The sequence below is a fragment of the Oncorhynchus kisutch genome, unplaced genomic scaffold (genome assembly GCF_002021735.2).
Source record: "Oncorhynchus kisutch isolate 150728-3 unplaced genomic scaffold, Okis_V2 Okis01b-Okis20b_hom, whole genome shotgun sequence".
NCBI classification, from domain to species: Eukaryota; Metazoa; Chordata; class Actinopteri; order Salmoniformes; family Salmonidae; genus Oncorhynchus; species Oncorhynchus kisutch.
In genome coordinates, this window is record NW_022261978.1 from 1,948,553 (window position 1) to 1,967,858 (window position 19,306).

The window sequence follows — 19,306 nt, forward strand, 5'->3', positions numbered from 1 at the left end:
AGGGGAAGAAAGTGAGAAGGAGAGGAAAGAAAGTGAGAAGGAGGGGAAAGAAAGTGAGAAGGAGAGGAAAGAAAGTGAGAAGGAGGGGAAAGAAAGTGAGAAGGAGGGGAAAGAAAGAGAGAAGGAGGGGAAAGAAAGTGAGAAGGAGGGGAAAGAAAGTGAGAAGGAGAGGAAAGAAAGTGAGAAGGAGGGGAAAGAAAGTGAGAAGGAGGGGAAAGAAAGAGAGAAGGAGGGGAAAGAAAGTGAGAAGGAGAGGAAAGAAAGTGAGAAGGAGGGGAAAGAAAGTGAGAAGGAGGGGAAAGAAAGTGAGAAGGAGGGGAAAGAAAGTGAGAAGGAGAGGAAAGAAAGTGAGAAGGAGGGGAAAGAAAGTGAGAAGGAGAGGAAAGAAAGTGAGAAGGAGGGGAAAGAAAGTGAGAAGGAGGGGAAAGAAAGAGAGAAGGAGGGGAAAGAAAGTGAGAAGGAGGGGAAAGAAAGTGAGAAGGAGAGGAAAGAAAGTGAGAAGGAGGGGAAAGAAAGTGAGAAGGAGAGGAAGAAAGTGAGAAGGAGGGGAAAGAAAGTGAGAAGGAGGGGAAAGAAAGAGGGAGGAGGGGAAAGAAAGTGAGAAGGAGGGGAAAGAAAGTGAGAAGGAGAGGAATGAAAGTGAGAAGGAGGGGAAAGAAAGTGAGAAGGAGGGGAAAGAAAGTGAGAAGGAGGGGAAGAAAGTGAGAAGGAGAGGAAAGAAAGTGAGAAGGAGGGGAAAGAAAGTGAGAAGGAGAGGAAAGAAAGTGAGAAGGAGGGGAAAGAAAGTGAGAAGGAGGGGAAAGAAAGAGAGAAGGAGGGAAAGAAAGTGAGAAGGAGGGGAAAGAAAGTAAGAAGGAGGGGAAAGAAAGAGAGAAGGAGGGGAAAGAAAGTGAGAAGGAGGGGAAAGAAAGTGAGAAGGAGAGGAAAGAAAGAGAGAAGGAGGGGAAAGAAAGTGAGAAGGAGAGGAAAGAAAGTGAGAAGGAGGGGAAAGAAGGTGAGAAGGAGGGGAAAGAGAGAAGGGGAGCAAAGAAAGAGAGAGGTTGAGAGGGAGAGAGGAACAAGAGAAGGAGAGGAAATGAAGAGAGAGCAAAGAGAGAAGGAGAGGAAAGAGCGAGTGAGTGGAAAGAAAGTGAGAAGGAGGGGAAAGAAAGTGAGAAGGAGGGGAAAGAAAGTGAGAAGGAGGGGAAAGAGAGAAGGGGAGCAAAGAAAGAGAGAGGTTGAGAGGGAGAGAGGAACAAGAGAATGAGAGGAAATGAAGAGAGAGCAAAGAGAGAAGGAGAGGAAAGAGCAAGTGAGTGGAAAGAAAGTGAGAAGGAGGGGAAAGAAAGAGAGAAGGAGAGGAAAGAAAGAGAGAGGGAGAGAGAGGAAAGAGAGAATGAGAGGAAAGAAAGAGAGAGGGAGAGAGAGAGAGAGGAAAGAAAGAAGGAGAGGAAAGAGAGAAGGAGAGGAAAGAAAGTGAGAGAGAGACAAATTCTATAACCACTTAAAAGGAAGCAATTCCCAAACCTTCCACAACAAGCCATCACCTACAGAGAGATGAACCTGGAGAAGAGTCCCCTAAGCAAGCTGGTCCTGGGGCTCTGTAGGGTGTGTTTGTGAACAGAGCCCCAGGACAGCAGCACAATTAGACCCAACCAAATCATGAGAAAACAAAAAGATAATTACTTGACACATTGGAAAGAATTATCAAAAAAACAGAGCAAACTAGAATGCTATTTGGCCCTAAACAGAGAGTACACAGCGGCAGAATACCTGACCACTGTGACTGACCCAAAATTAAGGAAAGCTTTGACTATGTACAGACTGAGCATAGCCTTGCTATTGAGAAAGGCCGCCGTAGGGAGACATGGCTCTCAAGAGAAGACAGGCTATGTGCTCACTGCCCACAAAATGAGGTGGAAACTGAGCTGCACTTCCTAACCTCCTGCCCAATGTATGACCATATTAGAGAGACATATTTCCCTCAGATTACATAGATCCACAAAGAATTCGAAAACAAATCCAATTTAGATAAACTCCCATTTCTACTGGGTGAAATTCCACAGTGTGCCATCACAGCAGCAAGATTTGTGACCTGACGAGAAAAGGGCAACCAGTGAAGAACACACACCATTGTAAATACAACCCATATCTATGCTTATTTATTTTATCTTGTGTCCTTTACCATTTGTACATTGTTAAAACACTGCATATATATATAATATGACATTTGTAATGTCTTTATTGTTTTGAAACTTCTGTATGTGTAATGTTTACTGTTAATTTTAGCTGTTTATTTCACTTTATATATTCACTTCATACTGTATATTATCTACCTCACTTGCTTTGGCAATGTTAACACGTTTCCCATGCCAATAAAGCCCTTGAATTGAATTGAGAGAGGAAAGAGGAGTAGGAATAAAGAGAGAGGGAGAGAGAGGAAAGAGAGAAGGAGAGGAAAGAAAGAGGGTGTGTGTGGGTGGGTACGTTCCCAATGTATAAAGCAATATACAGATCTCTCTCTCTCTCTCTCTCTCTCTCTCTCTCTCGTTCTCTCTCTCTCTCTGGTCCCTACCCTCTCCCCCTTCCCTCTCTCTCTCCACTAGCCTGAGGAACTAACCAACGTGTTGGAGATCTGTAACATAGTGTTCACTAGTATGTTTGCCATGGAGATGATTCTGAAGATAACAGCGTCCGGATGTTTCAACTATCTGAGAAACCCCTACAATGTGTTCGACGGTGTCATCGTCATTATCAGGTTAACAACGGAAGGATTATCATCCAAATCTGTTCAACAATGTCATCCCAATATTCAAACCAATATAGACCCAAATCTGTTGAAATGTATTGAAAGTCTTGATTGAGACTCCCCCCCCCTCCTCTTTCTCCCTCCCACATCCCTCCCTCCCCTGCCCTCCCTCTCGCCAGTGTGTGTGAGATCATCGGCCAGTCTGACGGAGGTCTGTCCATATTGAGGACCTTCAGACTCCTTCGTGTCCTGAAGCTAGTCAGGTTCATGCCGGCGCTGCGCAGACAGCTCGTGGTCCTGATGAAGACAATGGACAATGTGGCCACCTTCTGTATGCTGTTGATGCTGTTCATCTTTATATTCAGGTACACACACCGCTTTGTACACATCTGTATGTACATGTACACACACACACACACACACACACACACACACACACACACACACACACACACACACACACACACCTGGTACACATGCAGTCACATATACATACATGCAGGCACAGTGGTGGACACACACACTCACCATGCACACAGCACACTAGTGTATGTGCGTCAGCCTGCCTGACTGACTACACTTCCATGTCATTGAATTCCCATCATGAAGAGGTTCTAGACATTACCACCTGTTGACTGTAGAGGCTGAGACTGACAGAGAAACATACAAGAAGCGCCAGTGTAATAATCAGTGTAGATTTTTCCTTCCCCTTCTCCTTCTCATTTTTCTTTCTCTTCTCCTTCTCCTCCTTCTTCTCATTTTCCTTTCTCTTCTCCTTCTCCTTCTTCTCATCCTTCTCCTCCTTCTCCTTCTATTTTCCTTTCTCTTCTCCTTCTCCTCCTTCTTCTCATTTTTCTTTCTCTTCTCCTTCTCCTCCTTCTCCTTCTATTTTCCTTTCTCTTCTCCTTCTCCTCCTTCTCCTTCTCATTTTCCTTTCTCTTCTCCTTCTCCTTCTTCTCATTCTTCTCCTTCTCCTCCTTCTACTTCTCCTTTTTCTTTCTCTTCTCATTCTCTTTCTTCTCCTTCTCATTCTTCTCCTTCTTCTCCTTCTACTTCTTCTCCTTCATCTTCTCCTTCTCCCTCTTCTCCTTCTCCTTCTTCTTTTCCTTCTTTTTCTCCTTCTTCTTCTCCTTCTCCTTCTTCTCTCTCTCCTTCTTATCCTTCTCCGTTTCCTTCTTCTCCTTCTCCCTCTCCGTTTCCTTCTTCTCCTACTCCTTCTTCTCCTTCTACTTCTTCTCCTTCTTCTTCTCCTTCTCCTTCGTCTCCTTCTTCTCCTTCTTCTTCTCCTTCTCCTTCTTCTCCTTCTCCTTCGTGGAGTAGTATCTTGGGTTGCAGTATCTTGGGGATGAGTGTAGTTTTCTATTGGTCATATTAGAAGTGTATTGTCTGTCTTGGGTTGCAGCATCTTGGGGATGAGTGTAGTTTTCTATTGGTCATATTAGAAGTGTATTGTCTGTCTTGGGTTGCAGTATCTTGGGGATGAGTGTAGTTTTCTATTGGTCATATTAGAAGTGTATTGTCTGTCTTGGGTTGCAGTATCTTGGGGATGAGTGTAGTTTTCTATTGGTCATATTAGAAGTGTATTGTCTGTCTTGGGTTGCAGTATCTTGGGGATGCATATCTTTGGCTGCAAGTTCAGCCTGAAGACAGAGGCAGGAGACACTGTTCCAGACAGGAAGAACTTTGACTCTCTACTCTGGGCCATCGTCACTGTGTTTCAGGTAAAGGGCTGGTAGTGTGTGTGTGCATTGTGCATGACCTCCACCTCTCCTCAGCTGCTCTTTCCTTCTCTCATCCCTCTCTCCTTCTCTCATCCATCTCTCATCCCTATCTCCTCTCATCCATATCTCCTCTCTCCTTTTCTCCTCTCTCTTTTATCCTCTCTCCTTTCACCCCTATCTCCTCTCTCCTTCTCTCATCCCTCTCTCCTTCTCTCATCCCTCTCTCCTTCTCTCCTCCATCTCTCATCCATATCTCCTCTCATCTATCTCTCATCCCTATCTCCTCTCTCCTATCATCCCTCTCTCCTTCTCTCCTCCATCTCTCATCCCTCTCTCCTTCTATCATCCCTCTCTCCTCTCATCCCTCGCTCCTACTCTTATCCCTCTCTCCTTCTCTCATCCCCCTCTCCTTCTCTTCCCTCACTCCTTCTCTCATCCCTCCTTCTCACATCCCTCGCTCCTTCTCTCATCCCCCTCTACTTCTCTCATCCCTCGCTCCTACTCTCATCCATTTCTCCTCGTCTCATCCCTTGCTCCTTTTCTCATTCCTCTCTCCTTTTCTCATCCCTCCATCCTCTCCTTCCTCTCTCCTTCTCTCATCCCTCTCTCCTTCTCTCACCCCCATCTCTTTCTCTCCTTCTTTCTCTGTGTAGATCCTCACCCAGGAAGACTGGAACACGGTGCTGTATAATGGAATGGCTGCCACCTCTCCTCTAGCTGCTCTGTACTTCGTAGCTCTTATGACGTTTGGGAACTACGTCCTCTTCAACCTTCTGGTGGCCATCTTGGTAGAGGGATTTCAGGCTGAGGTAAGAGTTTGAGCTTTTTTTTTCTTTTTTCTATGCCATGCCAATGACATCACAGCATGTTCTTCCTCCTCTCTCCCTCCCACTCTTCGTCCATTCCTCACCCTTTCTCTCTTGCTCTCCCTCCCTCTCTTCTCTCTGTCTCTCTGTCTTTCTCCCTCCCTCCCTCCCTCCCTCCCTCCCTCCCTCCCTCCCTCCCTCCCTCCCTCCCTCCCTCCCTCCCTCCCTCCCTCCCTCCCTCCCTCCCTCCCTCTTTTTCTTTCTCTTTCTTCCTCTCTCTCTCTCTCCTTCACTCCCTCCCTTTTTTTCTATCTCTCTTCCTCTCTGTCTCTCCACCAGGGAGATGCTAATCGCTCCTATTCAGAGGATGACAGTTCCCCCTCTAACTTTGACGAGAGTGAGAAGCTTAATGATTCTCTCAAACTGTCTGGTGAGTCTATGGTTTGTGGTTTGGATGGTAACATTCACAATGTAATGCTGTGGTTTGGATGGTAACATTCACAATATAATGCTGTGGTTTGGATGGTAACATCCAGAATATAATGCTGTGGTTTGGATGGTAACATTCACAATATAATGCTGTGGTTTGGATGGTAACATTCACAATGTAATGCTGTGGTTTGGATGGTAACATCCAGAATATAATGCTGTGGTTTGGATGGTAACATTCACAATGTAATGCTGTGGTTTGGATGGTAACATCCAGAATATAATGCTGTGGTTTGGATGGTAACATTCACAATATAATGCTGTGGTTTGGATGGTAACATTCACAATATAATGCTGTGGTTTGGATGGTAACATCCAGAATACAACGCCTGTACAATGGTTTCTAGGACAAGCAGAGGACAAAGCAGAGCATTCTTCATGCTCATGTTTCAAGGATGTTATACACAACACATTAAAAGGGGTGGGGGGTAGAGCATCCTGGAAACCATTGTACACGGACTAGGTATTCAGTCACAGACAAAGGAATAAGGTGGTTCCCAAGACAACTATTGAATTCTGGATGGGATTCATACCAAAGTATAGACATGCAGTGAGGAGTTATAGTGCACAGAGTGCTGAATTAGACAGGGACACACATGGAGACAGGAAGGGCTGTTTTTGGGTTCATTCTGGGTAGCACTCAGTGTTCTCTACAACACACACTCCCCCCCCCCCCCCACCCACCCACCCACATCAACTCTTCCTCACAGTCTCCCACTTCCATTACAGATGTCCTCACCTTATTTGAACCAAGGCAGCTTCAAGCTCTCCTCAGACTGAGTGAAAGAGAAAAGAGAGTAAGACTACGTGTTCTAACTGACAAAAAGAACCCCGTCTGTTATCTATAAATCATAACTCTGACCCCGGTTTAGCCAACCAGCTTACAGAGCCCCCTGAGCTCAGCCAGAAACACTATTAGATCATCTAAGACCCGGAGAACATGTTCTGTAAAGCCTGACCTCCATAGAGTACCACAGTATGAGTCATAATACCCAGAAAACCTAGCGGTCAAACAAGGAAATGGTTCCAATAGTTTTTCCACCATTCATTTTCCCACAGGGGATTTTAGAAACACTTAAAATAAGGGCTGCGTTTACTGTAGTCTTACCCTGATTTAATGTTTTGATAATCATGTAAATCTCTCTCGGACAAGGTGACTTTTATCAATATATTCGCCTATATTTACCCCCAAAAAATGTGATGCTAATTAGCTGCTAACGTGGCTATCATAAAGAAGTACAAATGCAGTGATGATCTGGACGAGACTGCCGAATCGAGGCAAAGGTCAATTTAGTCATTAACCTGTTGTGACGAGCAATCCCGTATCCGGGAGCGTAATTATAGCCTCAAGCTCATTACCATAATGCAACGTTAACTATTCATGAAAATCGCAAATGAAATGAAATAAATATATTGGCTCACAAGCTTAGCCTTTTGTTAACAACACTGTCATCTCAGATTTTCAAAAAATGCTTTTCAACCATAGCTACACAAGCATTTGTGTAAGAGTATTGATAGCTAGCATAGCATTAAGCCTAGCATTCAGCAGGCAACATTTTCACAAAAACAAGAAAAGCATTCAAATAAAATCATTTACCTTTGAAGAACTTCGGATGTTTTCAATGAGGAGACTCTCAGTTACATAGCAAATGTTCAGTTTTTCCAAAAATATTATTTGTGTAGGAGAAATCGCTCAGTTTTGTTCATCACGTTTGGCTAAGAAAAAAAAACGAAAGTTCAGTCACTACAACGGCAAACCAAATTAACTCCATAATATCGACAGAAACATGGCAAACGTTGTTTAGAATCAATCCTCAAGGTGTTTTTCACATATCTATTCAATGATAAATCACTCGTGGCAGTTTGGTTTCTCCTCTGAACAAAATGGAAAAATGCACGCACCTGGAGATTACGCAATAGTTTCGACGGAGGACACCGAGCGGACACCTGGTAAATGTAGTCTCTTATGGTCAATTTTCCAATGATATGCCTACAAATACGTCACAATGCTGCAGACACCTTGGGGAAACGACAGAAAGTGTAGGCTCATTCCTTGCGCATTCACAGCCATATAAGGAGACATTGGAACACAGCGCATTCAAAATCTGGCTCACTTCCCGTATGAAATGTAATCTTGGTTTCGCCTGCAGCATTAGTTCTGTGGCACTCACAGACAATATCTTTGCAGTTTTGGAAACGTCAGAGTGTTTTCTTTCCAATTATATGCATAGTCGAGCATCTTTTCATGACAAAATATCTTGTAAAAAAACGGGAACGTTTTTCATCCAAAAATGAAATACTGCCCCCAGAGGTTCAAGAGGTTAATAAATTGGCAAAAGTTTTTTTAAATGTACCCGTTAGCAAAGGTGCCAGCTATAGAGGAAGTGCAGGAGCTTGTAGGGATTTGTAGTCTTATCGTCTTACTTTGATGCTAATTAGCATTTTCAAATCGGAGAGTAAATAGAGACTAATATATTGATACAAGTTGCCTTGTCCGAGAGAGATTTACATGATTATCAAAACGTCATGCCAGGGTAAGTCTACAGGAAACACAGCCGAAACACAGCCCTTATTTGAAGTGTTTCTGAAATCCCCTGTGGGAGAAATGATTGGAACCATTTCCCTGTGTGACTCCTAGGTTTTATAGGTATTGTGACACCTCCAATGTGGGGCTCTATGTGAGGTGTCAGACCTAGTATTCCTGTTGTGGAGAACTCTGTTCTGTGTCTCCTTGGGGTGTTACGTTATGGAGGAAGACTGGAGAGTAGGAATCATGTGTGTTAATATTTGAATAGTTCAAACAAGTGGAGCTAGCTGGGGGTATATATGAGGATTTAATAAACACTACTAGCTGGGGGTATATATGAGGATCTAATAAACACTACTAGCTGGGGGAATATACAGTGCCTTGCGAAAGTATTCGGCCCCCTTGAACTTTGCGACCTTTTGCCACATTTCAGGCTTCAAACATAAAGACATAAAACTGTATTTTTTTGTGAAGAATCAACAACAAGTGGGACACAATCATGAAGTGGAACGACATTTATTGGATATTTCAAACTTTTTTAACAAATCAAAAACTGAAAAATTGGGTGTGCAAAATTATTCAGCCCCCTTAAGTTAATACTTTGTAGCGCCACCTTTTGCTGTGATTACAGCTGTAAGTCGCTTGGGGTATGTCTCTATCAGTTGTGCACATCGAGAGACTGAAATGTTTTCCCATTCCTCCTTGCAAAACAGCTCGAGCTCAGTGAGGTTGGATGGAGAGCATTTGTGAACAGCAGTTTTCAGTTCTTTCCACAGATTCTCGATTGGATTCAGGTCTGGACTTTGACTTGGCCATTCTAACACCTGGATATGTTTATTTTTGAACCATTCCATTGTAGATTTTGCTTTATGTTTTGGATCATTGTCTTTTTGGAAGACAAATCTCCGTCCCAGTCTCAGGTCTTTTGCAGACTCCATCAGGTTTTCTTCCAGAATGGTCCTGTATTTGGCTCCATCCATCTTCCCATGAATTTTAACCATCTTCCCTGTCCCTGCTGAAGAAAAGCAGGCCCAAACCATGATGCTGCCACCACCATGTTTGACAGTGGGGATGGTGTGTTCAGGGTGATGAGCTGTGTTGCTTTTACGCCAAACATAACGTTTTGCATTGTTGCCAAAAAGTTCAATTTTGGTTTCATCTGACCAGAGCACCTTCTTCCACATGTTTGGTGTGTCTCCCAGGTGGCTTGTGGCAAACTTTAAACAACACTTTTTATGGATATCTTTAAGAAATGGCTTTCTTCTTGCCACTCTTCCATAAATGCTAGATTTGTGCAATATACGACTGATTGTTGTCCTATGGACAGAGTCTCCCACCTCAGCTGTAGATCTCTGCAGTTCATCCAGAGTGATCATGGGCCTCTTGGCTGCATCTCTGATCAGTCTTCTCCTTGTATGAGCTGAAAGTTTAGAGGGACGGCCAGGTCTTGGTAGATTTGCAGTGGTCTGATACTCCTTCCATTTCAATATTATCGCTTGCACAGTGCTCCTTGGGATGTTTAAAGCTTGGGAAATCTTGTTGTATCCAAATCCGGCTTTAAACTTCTTCACAACAGTATCTCGGACCTGCCTGGTGTGTTCCTTGTTCTTCATGATGCTCTCTGCACTTTTAACGGACCTTTGAGACTATCACAGTGCAGATGCATTTATACGGAGACTTGATTACACACAGGTGGATTGCATTTATCATCATTAGTCATTTAGGTCAACATTGGATCATTCAGAGATCCTCACTGAACTTCTGGAGAGAGTTTGCTGCACTGAAAGTAAAGGGGCTGAATAATTTTGCACGCCCAATTTTTCCGTTTTTGATTTGTTAAAAAAGTTTGAAGTATCCAACAAATGTCGTTCCACTTCATGATTGTGTCCCACTTGTTGTTGATTCTTCACAAAAAAATACAGTTTTATATCTTTATGTTTGAAGCCTGAAATGTGGCAAAAGGTCGCAAAGTTCAAGGGGGCCGAATACTTTCGCAAGGCACTGTATGAGGATTTAATAAACACTACTAGCTGGGGGTATATATGAGGATTTAATAAACACTACTAGCTGGGGGTATATATGAGGATTTAATAAACACTACTAGCTGGGGGTATATATGAGGATTTAATAAACACTACTAGCTGGGGGTATATATGAGGATTTAATAAACACTACTAGCTGGGGGTATATATGAGGATTTAATAAACACTACTAGCTGGGGGTATATATGAGGATTTAATAAACACTACTAGCTGGGGGTATATATGAGGATTTAATAAACACTACTAGCTGGGGGTATATATGAGGATTTAATAAACACTACTAGCTGGGGGTATATATGAGGATTTAATAAACACTACTAGCTGGGGGTATATATGAGGATTAATAAACACTACTAGCTGGGGGTATATATGAGGATCTAATAAACACTACTAGCTGGGGGTATATATGAGGATTTAATAAACACTACTAGCTGGGGGTATATATGAGGATTTAATAAACACTACTAGCTGGGGGTATATATGAGGATCTAATAAACACTACTAGCTGGGGGTATATATGAGGATCTAATAAACACTACTAGCTGGGGGTATATATGAGGATTTAATAAACACTACTAGCTGGGGGTATATATGAGGATTTAATAAACACTACTAGCTGGGGGTATATATGAGGATTTAATAAACACTACTAGCTGGGGGTATATATGAGGATTTAATAAACACTACTAGCTGGGGGTATATATGAGGATTTAATAAACACTACTAGCTGGGGGTAGATATGAGGATTTAATAAACACTACTAGCTGGGGGTATATATGAGGATTTAATAAACACTACTAGCTGGGGGTATATATGAGGATTTAATAAACACTACTAGCTGGGGGTATATATGAGGATCTAATAAACACTACTAGCTGGGGGTAGATATGAGGATTTAATAAACACTACTAGCTGGGGGTAGATATGAGGATTTAATAAACACTACAAGGGCTGTTTTAGAGACCGAATGCAATTATTTATATAAATCTCTGTCCTTCTTCTTCATCTTTGCCCTTTTAGATCCTAAGATCTGCACTTTGACCCCTAACGGGCACCTGGAGTTGACCACGTTGACCCCGGTGATGACCCCCAGGGGGTCGTACCCCACTGACAGGCTGACCTATGCCCTGGGGTCACGGAAGAGCAGCGTTATGAGTCTGGGCAAGGCCAACCTGGAGCAGAGGAGATCATTCTCTCTGGTGAGATGTAACACACACACACACACACAAACACACACACACACACAAACACACACACACACACACACACACACACACACACACACACACACACACACACACACACACACACACACACACACACACACACACACACACACACACACACACACACACACACACACACACACACACACACACACACACACACACAAACACACACACACACACACACACACACACACAAACACACACACACACACACACACACACACACACACACACACACACACACACACACACACACACACACACACACACACACACAAACACACACACACACACACACACACACACAACACACACACACACACACACACACACACACACACACACACACACACACAACCAGTAACCCAGAAGACTTTCCCTAATAGCAACACTTAGCATATCGTAAATGTAACAGCTATTCTTTAAATGTCTGCAGTCTATGATTTCCTAGACCCCAGACTATGTACAAGTTGCATTACACAAATTACACACTACACGCCACATAATGGCAGTTATCAAGGGTCTGCTTAGCCACTAGTCAGCCGCAGACTATTCCGGATGGAGTCTTCAATACGATAAACATTCCCGACGACGGGGGAGATTCTGATCGCAACGTTCCCAGTTCAGGAACTCCCTCGACTCCACGCATCTGTCTGTCGAGCCGAAGCCTGACTTTGGTTGATTGAGCCTGGCTCAGTTCCCGGGATTCCAGTCGCCATGGCAACCACCATTAATTAACCGAGAGAGAGGGAAGGAGAGAGACAGAATGAGAGCGAAAGAGAGAGAGAAAGAGAGAGAGAGAGGATTATGTATAGTTTAGTGAGATACTTGTCTTCATTGTCACATGTTAATAACAATGTAAGACATCTTTGCTGAAGGCCTCCACAATCATTGTATACTCCACTGCCCGGGGGTGAAAGTTAACATGAATGTTACTGTCCCCTACCAGTAGCATGAGAGATTTCCATGTTAATTGTTTGATCAATGATGCCATTTTTTTAATTTACTCAATTTACCTGAAGAATCTAAACACACATTTTCTTGTGTTTTTCCCTGATGTGTTGATGTATATCTGTTTAATGAGGTGAGACACATCTCACACAAAAAAGAAAGGGGGGTGGGACGAAATAAGCATTGCTGTGGCAACGGTGGTATAAATTCCTCCGGTATATAGCCGTGAAAAAGACTGTGATTGTCGTCACAGGGACGATTCCAGAAGTAAACCATGTAATTATCCTGACAGAGTGGCTATCACCTCCCAGGGCACCACACACACTGTTTAGAACGGTCAGTTAACTCACTTGGTAAAGTTTCACTGGTGAGGCTTCATTTGAACGTCGGCAGAAAAACTGTCTAGAAAGTCTTTATATAAATATATATATATATATACACAGTGGGGAGAACAAGTATTTGATACACTGCCGATTTTGCAGGTTTCCCTACTTACAAAGCATGTAGAGGTCTGTAATTTTTATCATAGGTATACTTCAACTGTGAGAGACGGAATCTAAAACAAAAATCCAGAAAATCACATTGTATGATTTTTTAACTAATTAATTTGCATTTTATTGCATGACATAAGTATTTGATACATCACGCTACATTTGGTACAGAAACCTTTGTTTGCAATTACAGAGATCATACGTTTCCTGTAGTTCTTGACCAGGTTTTCACACACTGGAGCAGGGATTTTGGCCCACTCCTCCATACAGACCTTCTCCAGATCCTTCAGGTTTCGGGGCTGTCACTGGGCAATACGGACTTTCAGCTCCCTCCAAAAATTTTCTCAAGTCTGGAGATTGGCTAGGCCACTCCAGGACTTGAGATGCTTCTTACGGAGCTGCCCTGGCTGTGTGTTTCAGGTCGTTGTCATGCTGGAAGACCCAGCCACGACCCATCTTCAATGCTCTTACTGAGGGAAGGAAGTTGTTGGCCAAGATCTCGCGATACATGGCCCCATCCATCCTCCCCTCCTCCCCTCAATACGGTGCAGTCGTCCTGTCCCCTTTGCAGAAAACATCCCCAAAGAATGATGTTTCCACCTCCATGCTTCACGGTTGGGATGTTGTTCTTGGGGTTGTACTCATCCTTCTTCTTCCTCCAAACACAGCGAGTGGAGTTTAGACCAAAAAGCTATATTTTTGTCTCATCAGACCACATGACCTTCTCCAATTCCTCCTCTGGATCATCCAGATGGTCATTGGCAAACTTCAGATGGGCCTGGACATGCGCTGGCTTGAGCAGGGGGACCTTGCGTGCGCAGCAGGATTTTAATCCATGACGGCGTAGTGTGTTACTAATGGTTTTCTTTGAGACTGTGGTCCCAGCTCTCTTCAGGTCATTGACCAGGTCCTGCCGTGTAGTTCTGGGCTGATCCCTTACCTTCCTCATGATCATTGATGCCCCACGAGGTGGGATCTTGCATGGAGCCCCAGGCCGAGGGTGATTGACCGTCATCTTGAACTTCTTCCATTTTCTAATAATTGCACCAACAGTTGTTGCCTTCATCATGATTGACCTTCATCTAGAACATCTTTCATTTTCTAATAATTGGGCTAACAGTTGCCTTCTCACCAAGCTGCTTGTCTATTTTTCTTAAAGAAAAACTAACAGGTCTGTGAGAGCCGGAATTCTTACTGGTTGGTAGGTGTTCAAATACTTATGTCATGCAATAAAATGCAAATTAATTACTTAAAAATCATACAATGTGATTTCCTGATTTTTGTTTTAGATTCCGTCTCTCACAGTTGAAGTGTACCTATGATAAAAATTACAGACCTTCATGCTTTGTAAGTAGGAAAAGCTGCAAAATCGGCAGTGTATCAAATACTTGTTCTCCCCACTGTATACACTGAATGTACAAAACATTATGAACACCTGCTCTTTCCATGACAGACGGACCAGGTGAATCCAGTTCCACTTCTTTCAGCAGAAAAAGACCCGAAACTGCGGTTGCAGTGGGCTAAGGAACGAAAACACTTGACCCAGAAACTGCGGTTGCAGTAGGCTAAGGAACGAAAACACTGGACCCAGAAACTGAGGTTGCAGTGGGCTAAGGAACGAAAACACTGGACCCAGAAACTGAGGTTGCAGTGGGCTAAGGAACGAAAACACTGGACACTGGAGAATTGGAAAAACATTGCCTGGTCTGATGAATCCTGCTTCTTGCTGTTTCACGCTGATGGGAGGACTAGGGTTTGGAGAGAACCACACATGCATCCATCATGCCACATGTCAACATTACAGGCTGGTGGTGATGTGATGGTGTGTTTTCATGGCACACATTGGACCCCTTGATAGAAGTGGAGCAATGTTTGAATGCCACAGGATATCTGAACATCTTTGCCAATCAGGCGCATCCCTTAATGGCAGCAGTGTATCCATCTGTGAAAGGATTGTTGTCAGCCGGGTAATGCCCCATGCCACAAGGCTAGGATTGGCCAGGAATGCTTCCACGACAGTGAATTCATCTTAGTGCAGTGGCCTGCCCAGTCACCAGATCTCAATCCAATTGAGCATCTGTGGGATGAGATGGAGCCAGCTATTCAGGGTAGAGATCCACTACCAGCCAACTTGACACAACTGTGGGAAGCATTCGAGTCATCATGGCAGCTTGTAGAGTCCACGCCCCGACGTATTGAGACTGAGGCCAAACGGGGTCCTTAATGTTGTCTTTATGGCGTATATATGGTATATACATCATTTATTTACCAACGTAGACATTTCAAATACCAGTTCATTTTCCTCATGTTGTCTTTTGTTGTCTTGGTTACAGCACCACGGCCGCAGTTCCCTGCGCCACCATTGGGGTCGCCCTCCCCCTCCTCAGAGTGCATGGAACCGCAGGTAGATAGTTAGATCAATGGAATACTTGATTACTTAATTAATCATGAATCGATCATTAATTAATCAGTCATATCCTATTAGTCCTTGTTGAATGATTAAAGTAACCTTATTGATCCATAATTAATTGTGTAAAACACTATTTATCTCAGGAATACCAATCCTTTATGGATCCGTTCTAACTACTTTATGAACTCTTCATGTACCCACCACATTCTGCCTGCCCTCAGGTCCAGCTGGAACAGCCTGGGTTGTCCCTCCCGGGGGGTAGGGGGGATGGGAGCAGGTGTGGTGGGAGGAAGCCTCCGTGTCCGAAGCCCCCACTCCCACATCCACTCCCTTTACCACTCAGCCGAACACGAGTTCCTCCTCTCCCCCGCTCTCCGCCTCCCCCCTCACCACGCTCCCCCTCTCCCCCTCCTCTCCCGACGCAATGCCATCCGGCACCGGGACCGCCGCGCTCTCTCCCTGGAGCTGCCAAACATGCTCCAGGTCCCCGGGGGACCTCCGTCTCACCCCAACACCAGGATGAGGAGTGTTTCTGGGGGAGGGAGCAGCGGCAGTGGGGGTATGGTGGTGGAGCACCATGATTGTAATGGGAAGGCTCCTAGTCCTACTGGTGTTATGGGTCCCCAGACTGCCCAACTCCTAACGGAGGTCTTCCCTCAGCTGAACCTGGCCAAGGACAGATCGGACCTGGATGAGGAGATAGACTATGTGAGTTTTACTGCAAGACTGGCTACAACTGAGTAGTCTGTGTTTACCCAGAGGGTTTTTACTCGATGGAAAAATGTCCTTGACTGAAATGACTGTTAAGTCATTGTATCACACATTACCACCAGAGGTGACATGAATGTCCTCCCATTTTGCTCTATTGATAATACATTTCCTCTCTCCCTCTCTCCCTCTTCCTCTCTCTCTTTCTCACACACTCTCTCCCTCCCTCCCTCTCTTCCTCTCTCTCTTTCTCACACACTCTCTCTCTCCTCCCCCTCCTCCTCTCTCCCTCTCTCCCTCTCTCCCTCTTACTCTCTCTCTTTCTCACACACTCTCTCTCTCCTCCCCCTCCGCCTCTCTCCCTCTCTCCCTCTTCCTCTATCCCTCTCTCTCTCTTTCTCCCTCTTCCTCTCTCCCTCTCTCCCTCTTCCTCTCTCTCTTTCTCCCTCTTCCTCTCTCCCTCTCTCCCTCTTCCTCTCTCTCTTTCTCCCTCTTCCTCTCTCCCTCTCTCCCTCTTCCTCTCTCCCTCTCTCCCTCTTCCTCTCTCCCTCTCTCCCTCTTCCTCTCTTCCTCTCTCTCTCTCTTTCTCACACACTCTCTCCCTCTCTCCCTCTTCCTCTCTCTCTCTCTCACACACTCTCTCTCACACACTCTCTCTCTCCTCCCCCTCCTCCTCTCTCCCTCTTCCTCTCTCTCTTTCTCACACACTCTCTCACTCCTCCCCCTCCTCCTCTCTCCCTCTCTCCCTCTTCCTCTCTCTCTTTCTCACACACTCTCTCCCTCTCTCCCTCTTCCTCTTCCTCTCTCTCTTTCTCACACACTCTCTCTCTCCTCCCCCTCCTCCTCTCTCCCTCTCTCCCTCTCTCCCTCTCTCCCTCTTCCTCTCTCTCTTTCTCACACACTCTCTCTCTCTCTCCTCCCCCCTCCTCTCTTCCTCCTCCAGAGTCTGTGTTTCCGTATCCAGAAGATGATGGAGGTGTACAGGCCTGACTGGTGTGAGAAACGAGAGGACTGGTCTGTCTACCTCTTCTCACCACAGAACAAGTATGTTACTCAGACAACACACATAAAGACCTGTCTGTCTCTTGTTACCCAGACACACACACATAAAGACCTGTCTGTCTTTTGTTACTCAGACACACACACATAAAGACCTGTCTTTCTCTTGTTACTCAGACACACACACATAAAGACCTGTCTGTCTCTTGTTACTCAGACACACACACATAAAGACCTGTCTGTCTCTTGTTACCCAGACACACACACATAAAGACCTGTCTGTCTCTTGTTACCCAGACACACACACATAAAGACCTGTCTGTCTCTTGTTACTCAGACACACACATAAAGACCTGTCTGTCTCTTGTTACCCAGAAACACACACATAAAGACCTGTCTGTCTCTTGTTACCCAGACACACACACATAAAGACCTGTCTGTCTCTTGTTACTCAGACACACACACATAAAGACCTGTCTGTCTCTTGTTACTCAGACACACACATAAAGACCTGTCTGTCTCTTGTTACCCAGACACACACACATAAAGACCTGTCTGTCCTTTGTTACTCAGACACACACATAAAGACCTGTCTGTCCTTTGTTACTCAGACACACACATAAAGACCTGTCTGTCCTTTGTTACTCAGACACACACATAAAGACCTGTCTGTCTCTTGTTACCCAGACACACACACATAAAGACCTGTCTGTCCTTTGTTACTCAGACACACACATAAAGACCTGTCTGTCCTTTGTTACTCAGACACACACATAAAGACCTGTCTGTCTCTTGTTACCCAGACACACACACATAAAGACCTGTCTGTCCTTTGTTACTCAGACACACACATAAAGACCTGTCTGTCCTTTGTTACCCAGACACACACACATAAAGACCTGTCTGTCCTTTGTTACTCAGACACACACACATAAAGACCTGTCTGTTTACTAGATTTCCAGAAAATCTATCTAACATGGAAGCTTATTAATTTTCCTGAGAATTCACAGCACTTTTAGTCCCAGGCTGTATGTTGTTCTCCCTATTGGCAATCATCAGACTCCATTACATGCTGAGTACACTGGTGTTACTGTCACACACACACACACACACACGCGCGCGCGCGCGCACGCACACACACACACACACACACACACACACACACACACACACACACACACACACACACACACACACACACACACACACACACACACACACACACACACACACACACACACACACACACACACACACAGGAACATCAGGGGCCCAAGGCTTGACTGATTGCACCTGCCACTGCTAAAACACAGCTCCAGGCTGTCATAAAGTGGCTTTCACAGGGAACTGTGTGTGTGTGTGTGTGTGTGTGTGTGTGTGTGTGTGTGTGTGTGTGTGTGTGTGTGTGTGTGTGTGTGTGTGTGTGCGTGTGCGTGTGCGTGTGTGTGTGCGTGTGCGTGCGTGTGCTACTATGCCAGCTCATCCACTGGTCAGGATCAATACAGGGTTGCCAGGTCTGAATCAATATATAGGGGACAGGGTTGCCAGGTCTGAATCAATATATAGGGGACAGGGTTGCCAGGTCTGAATCAATAGAGATGGGACAGGGTTGCCAGGTCTGAATCAATATAGAGGGGACAGGGTTGCCAGGTCAGAATCAATATATAGGGGACAGGGTTGCCAGGTCTGAATCAATAGAGAGGGGACAGGGTTGCCAGGTCAGAATCAATATATAGGGGACAGGGTTGCCAGGTCTGAATCAATATATAGGGGACAGGGTTGCCAGGTCTGAATCAATAGAGAGGGGACAGGGTTGCCAGGTCTGAATCAATAGAGAGGGTACAGGGTTGCCAGGTCAGAAATCAATAGAGAGGGAACAGGGTTGCCAGGTCAGAATCAATAGAGAGGGAACAGGGTTGCCAGGTATCGATCCGTCCTCTTTGTCTAGATAGCAGGTTTTGCTGTGGTTCACTGTTTTCTGTTCATCAGTGTGATGATTAGATGAAGAGTGCTGTGGGCTCAGAGGGATACACACACACACATACACTACAGTACAGTACAGTACAGTACAGACAAACACACATTCTCAGTAAGTCATTATCACCATTATAAACATTTCCATGAAAGCTTTCAGTAGGTGGCAGGTAATATCATCACAAACATCTAGGCACAGTAACATGTTCTAATCTAACTTTTTTATGTCCC

At 44.7% G+C, this 19,306-nt stretch overlaps 1 protein-coding gene across 1 annotated transcript in view; it reads left to right on the forward strand.

The window, feature by feature from the left end:
- LOC109885759 (voltage-dependent T-type calcium channel subunit alpha-1I-like) overlaps window positions 1–19,306 on the forward strand; it is a 196,106-nt gene that overhangs the window by 143,613 nt on the left and 33,187 nt on the right. The window contains exons 12-20 of the mRNA XM_031811045.1: window positions 2,586–2,737; window positions 2,908–3,093; window positions 4,332–4,449; window positions 5,103–5,258; window positions 5,595–5,685; window positions 11,334–11,512; window positions 15,318–15,388; window positions 15,616–16,102; window positions 17,046–17,146. Of these exons, the coding sequence (XP_031666905.1) occupies window positions 2,586–2,737; window positions 2,908–3,093; window positions 4,332–4,449; window positions 5,103–5,258; window positions 5,595–5,685; window positions 11,334–11,512; window positions 15,318–15,388; window positions 15,616–16,102; window positions 17,046–17,146 (1,541 nt within the window). The remainder of the gene's footprint in view (window positions 1–2,585; window positions 2,738–2,907; window positions 3,094–4,331; window positions 4,450–5,102; window positions 5,259–5,594; window positions 5,686–11,333; window positions 11,513–15,317; window positions 15,389–15,615; window positions 16,103–17,045; window positions 17,147–19,306) is intronic.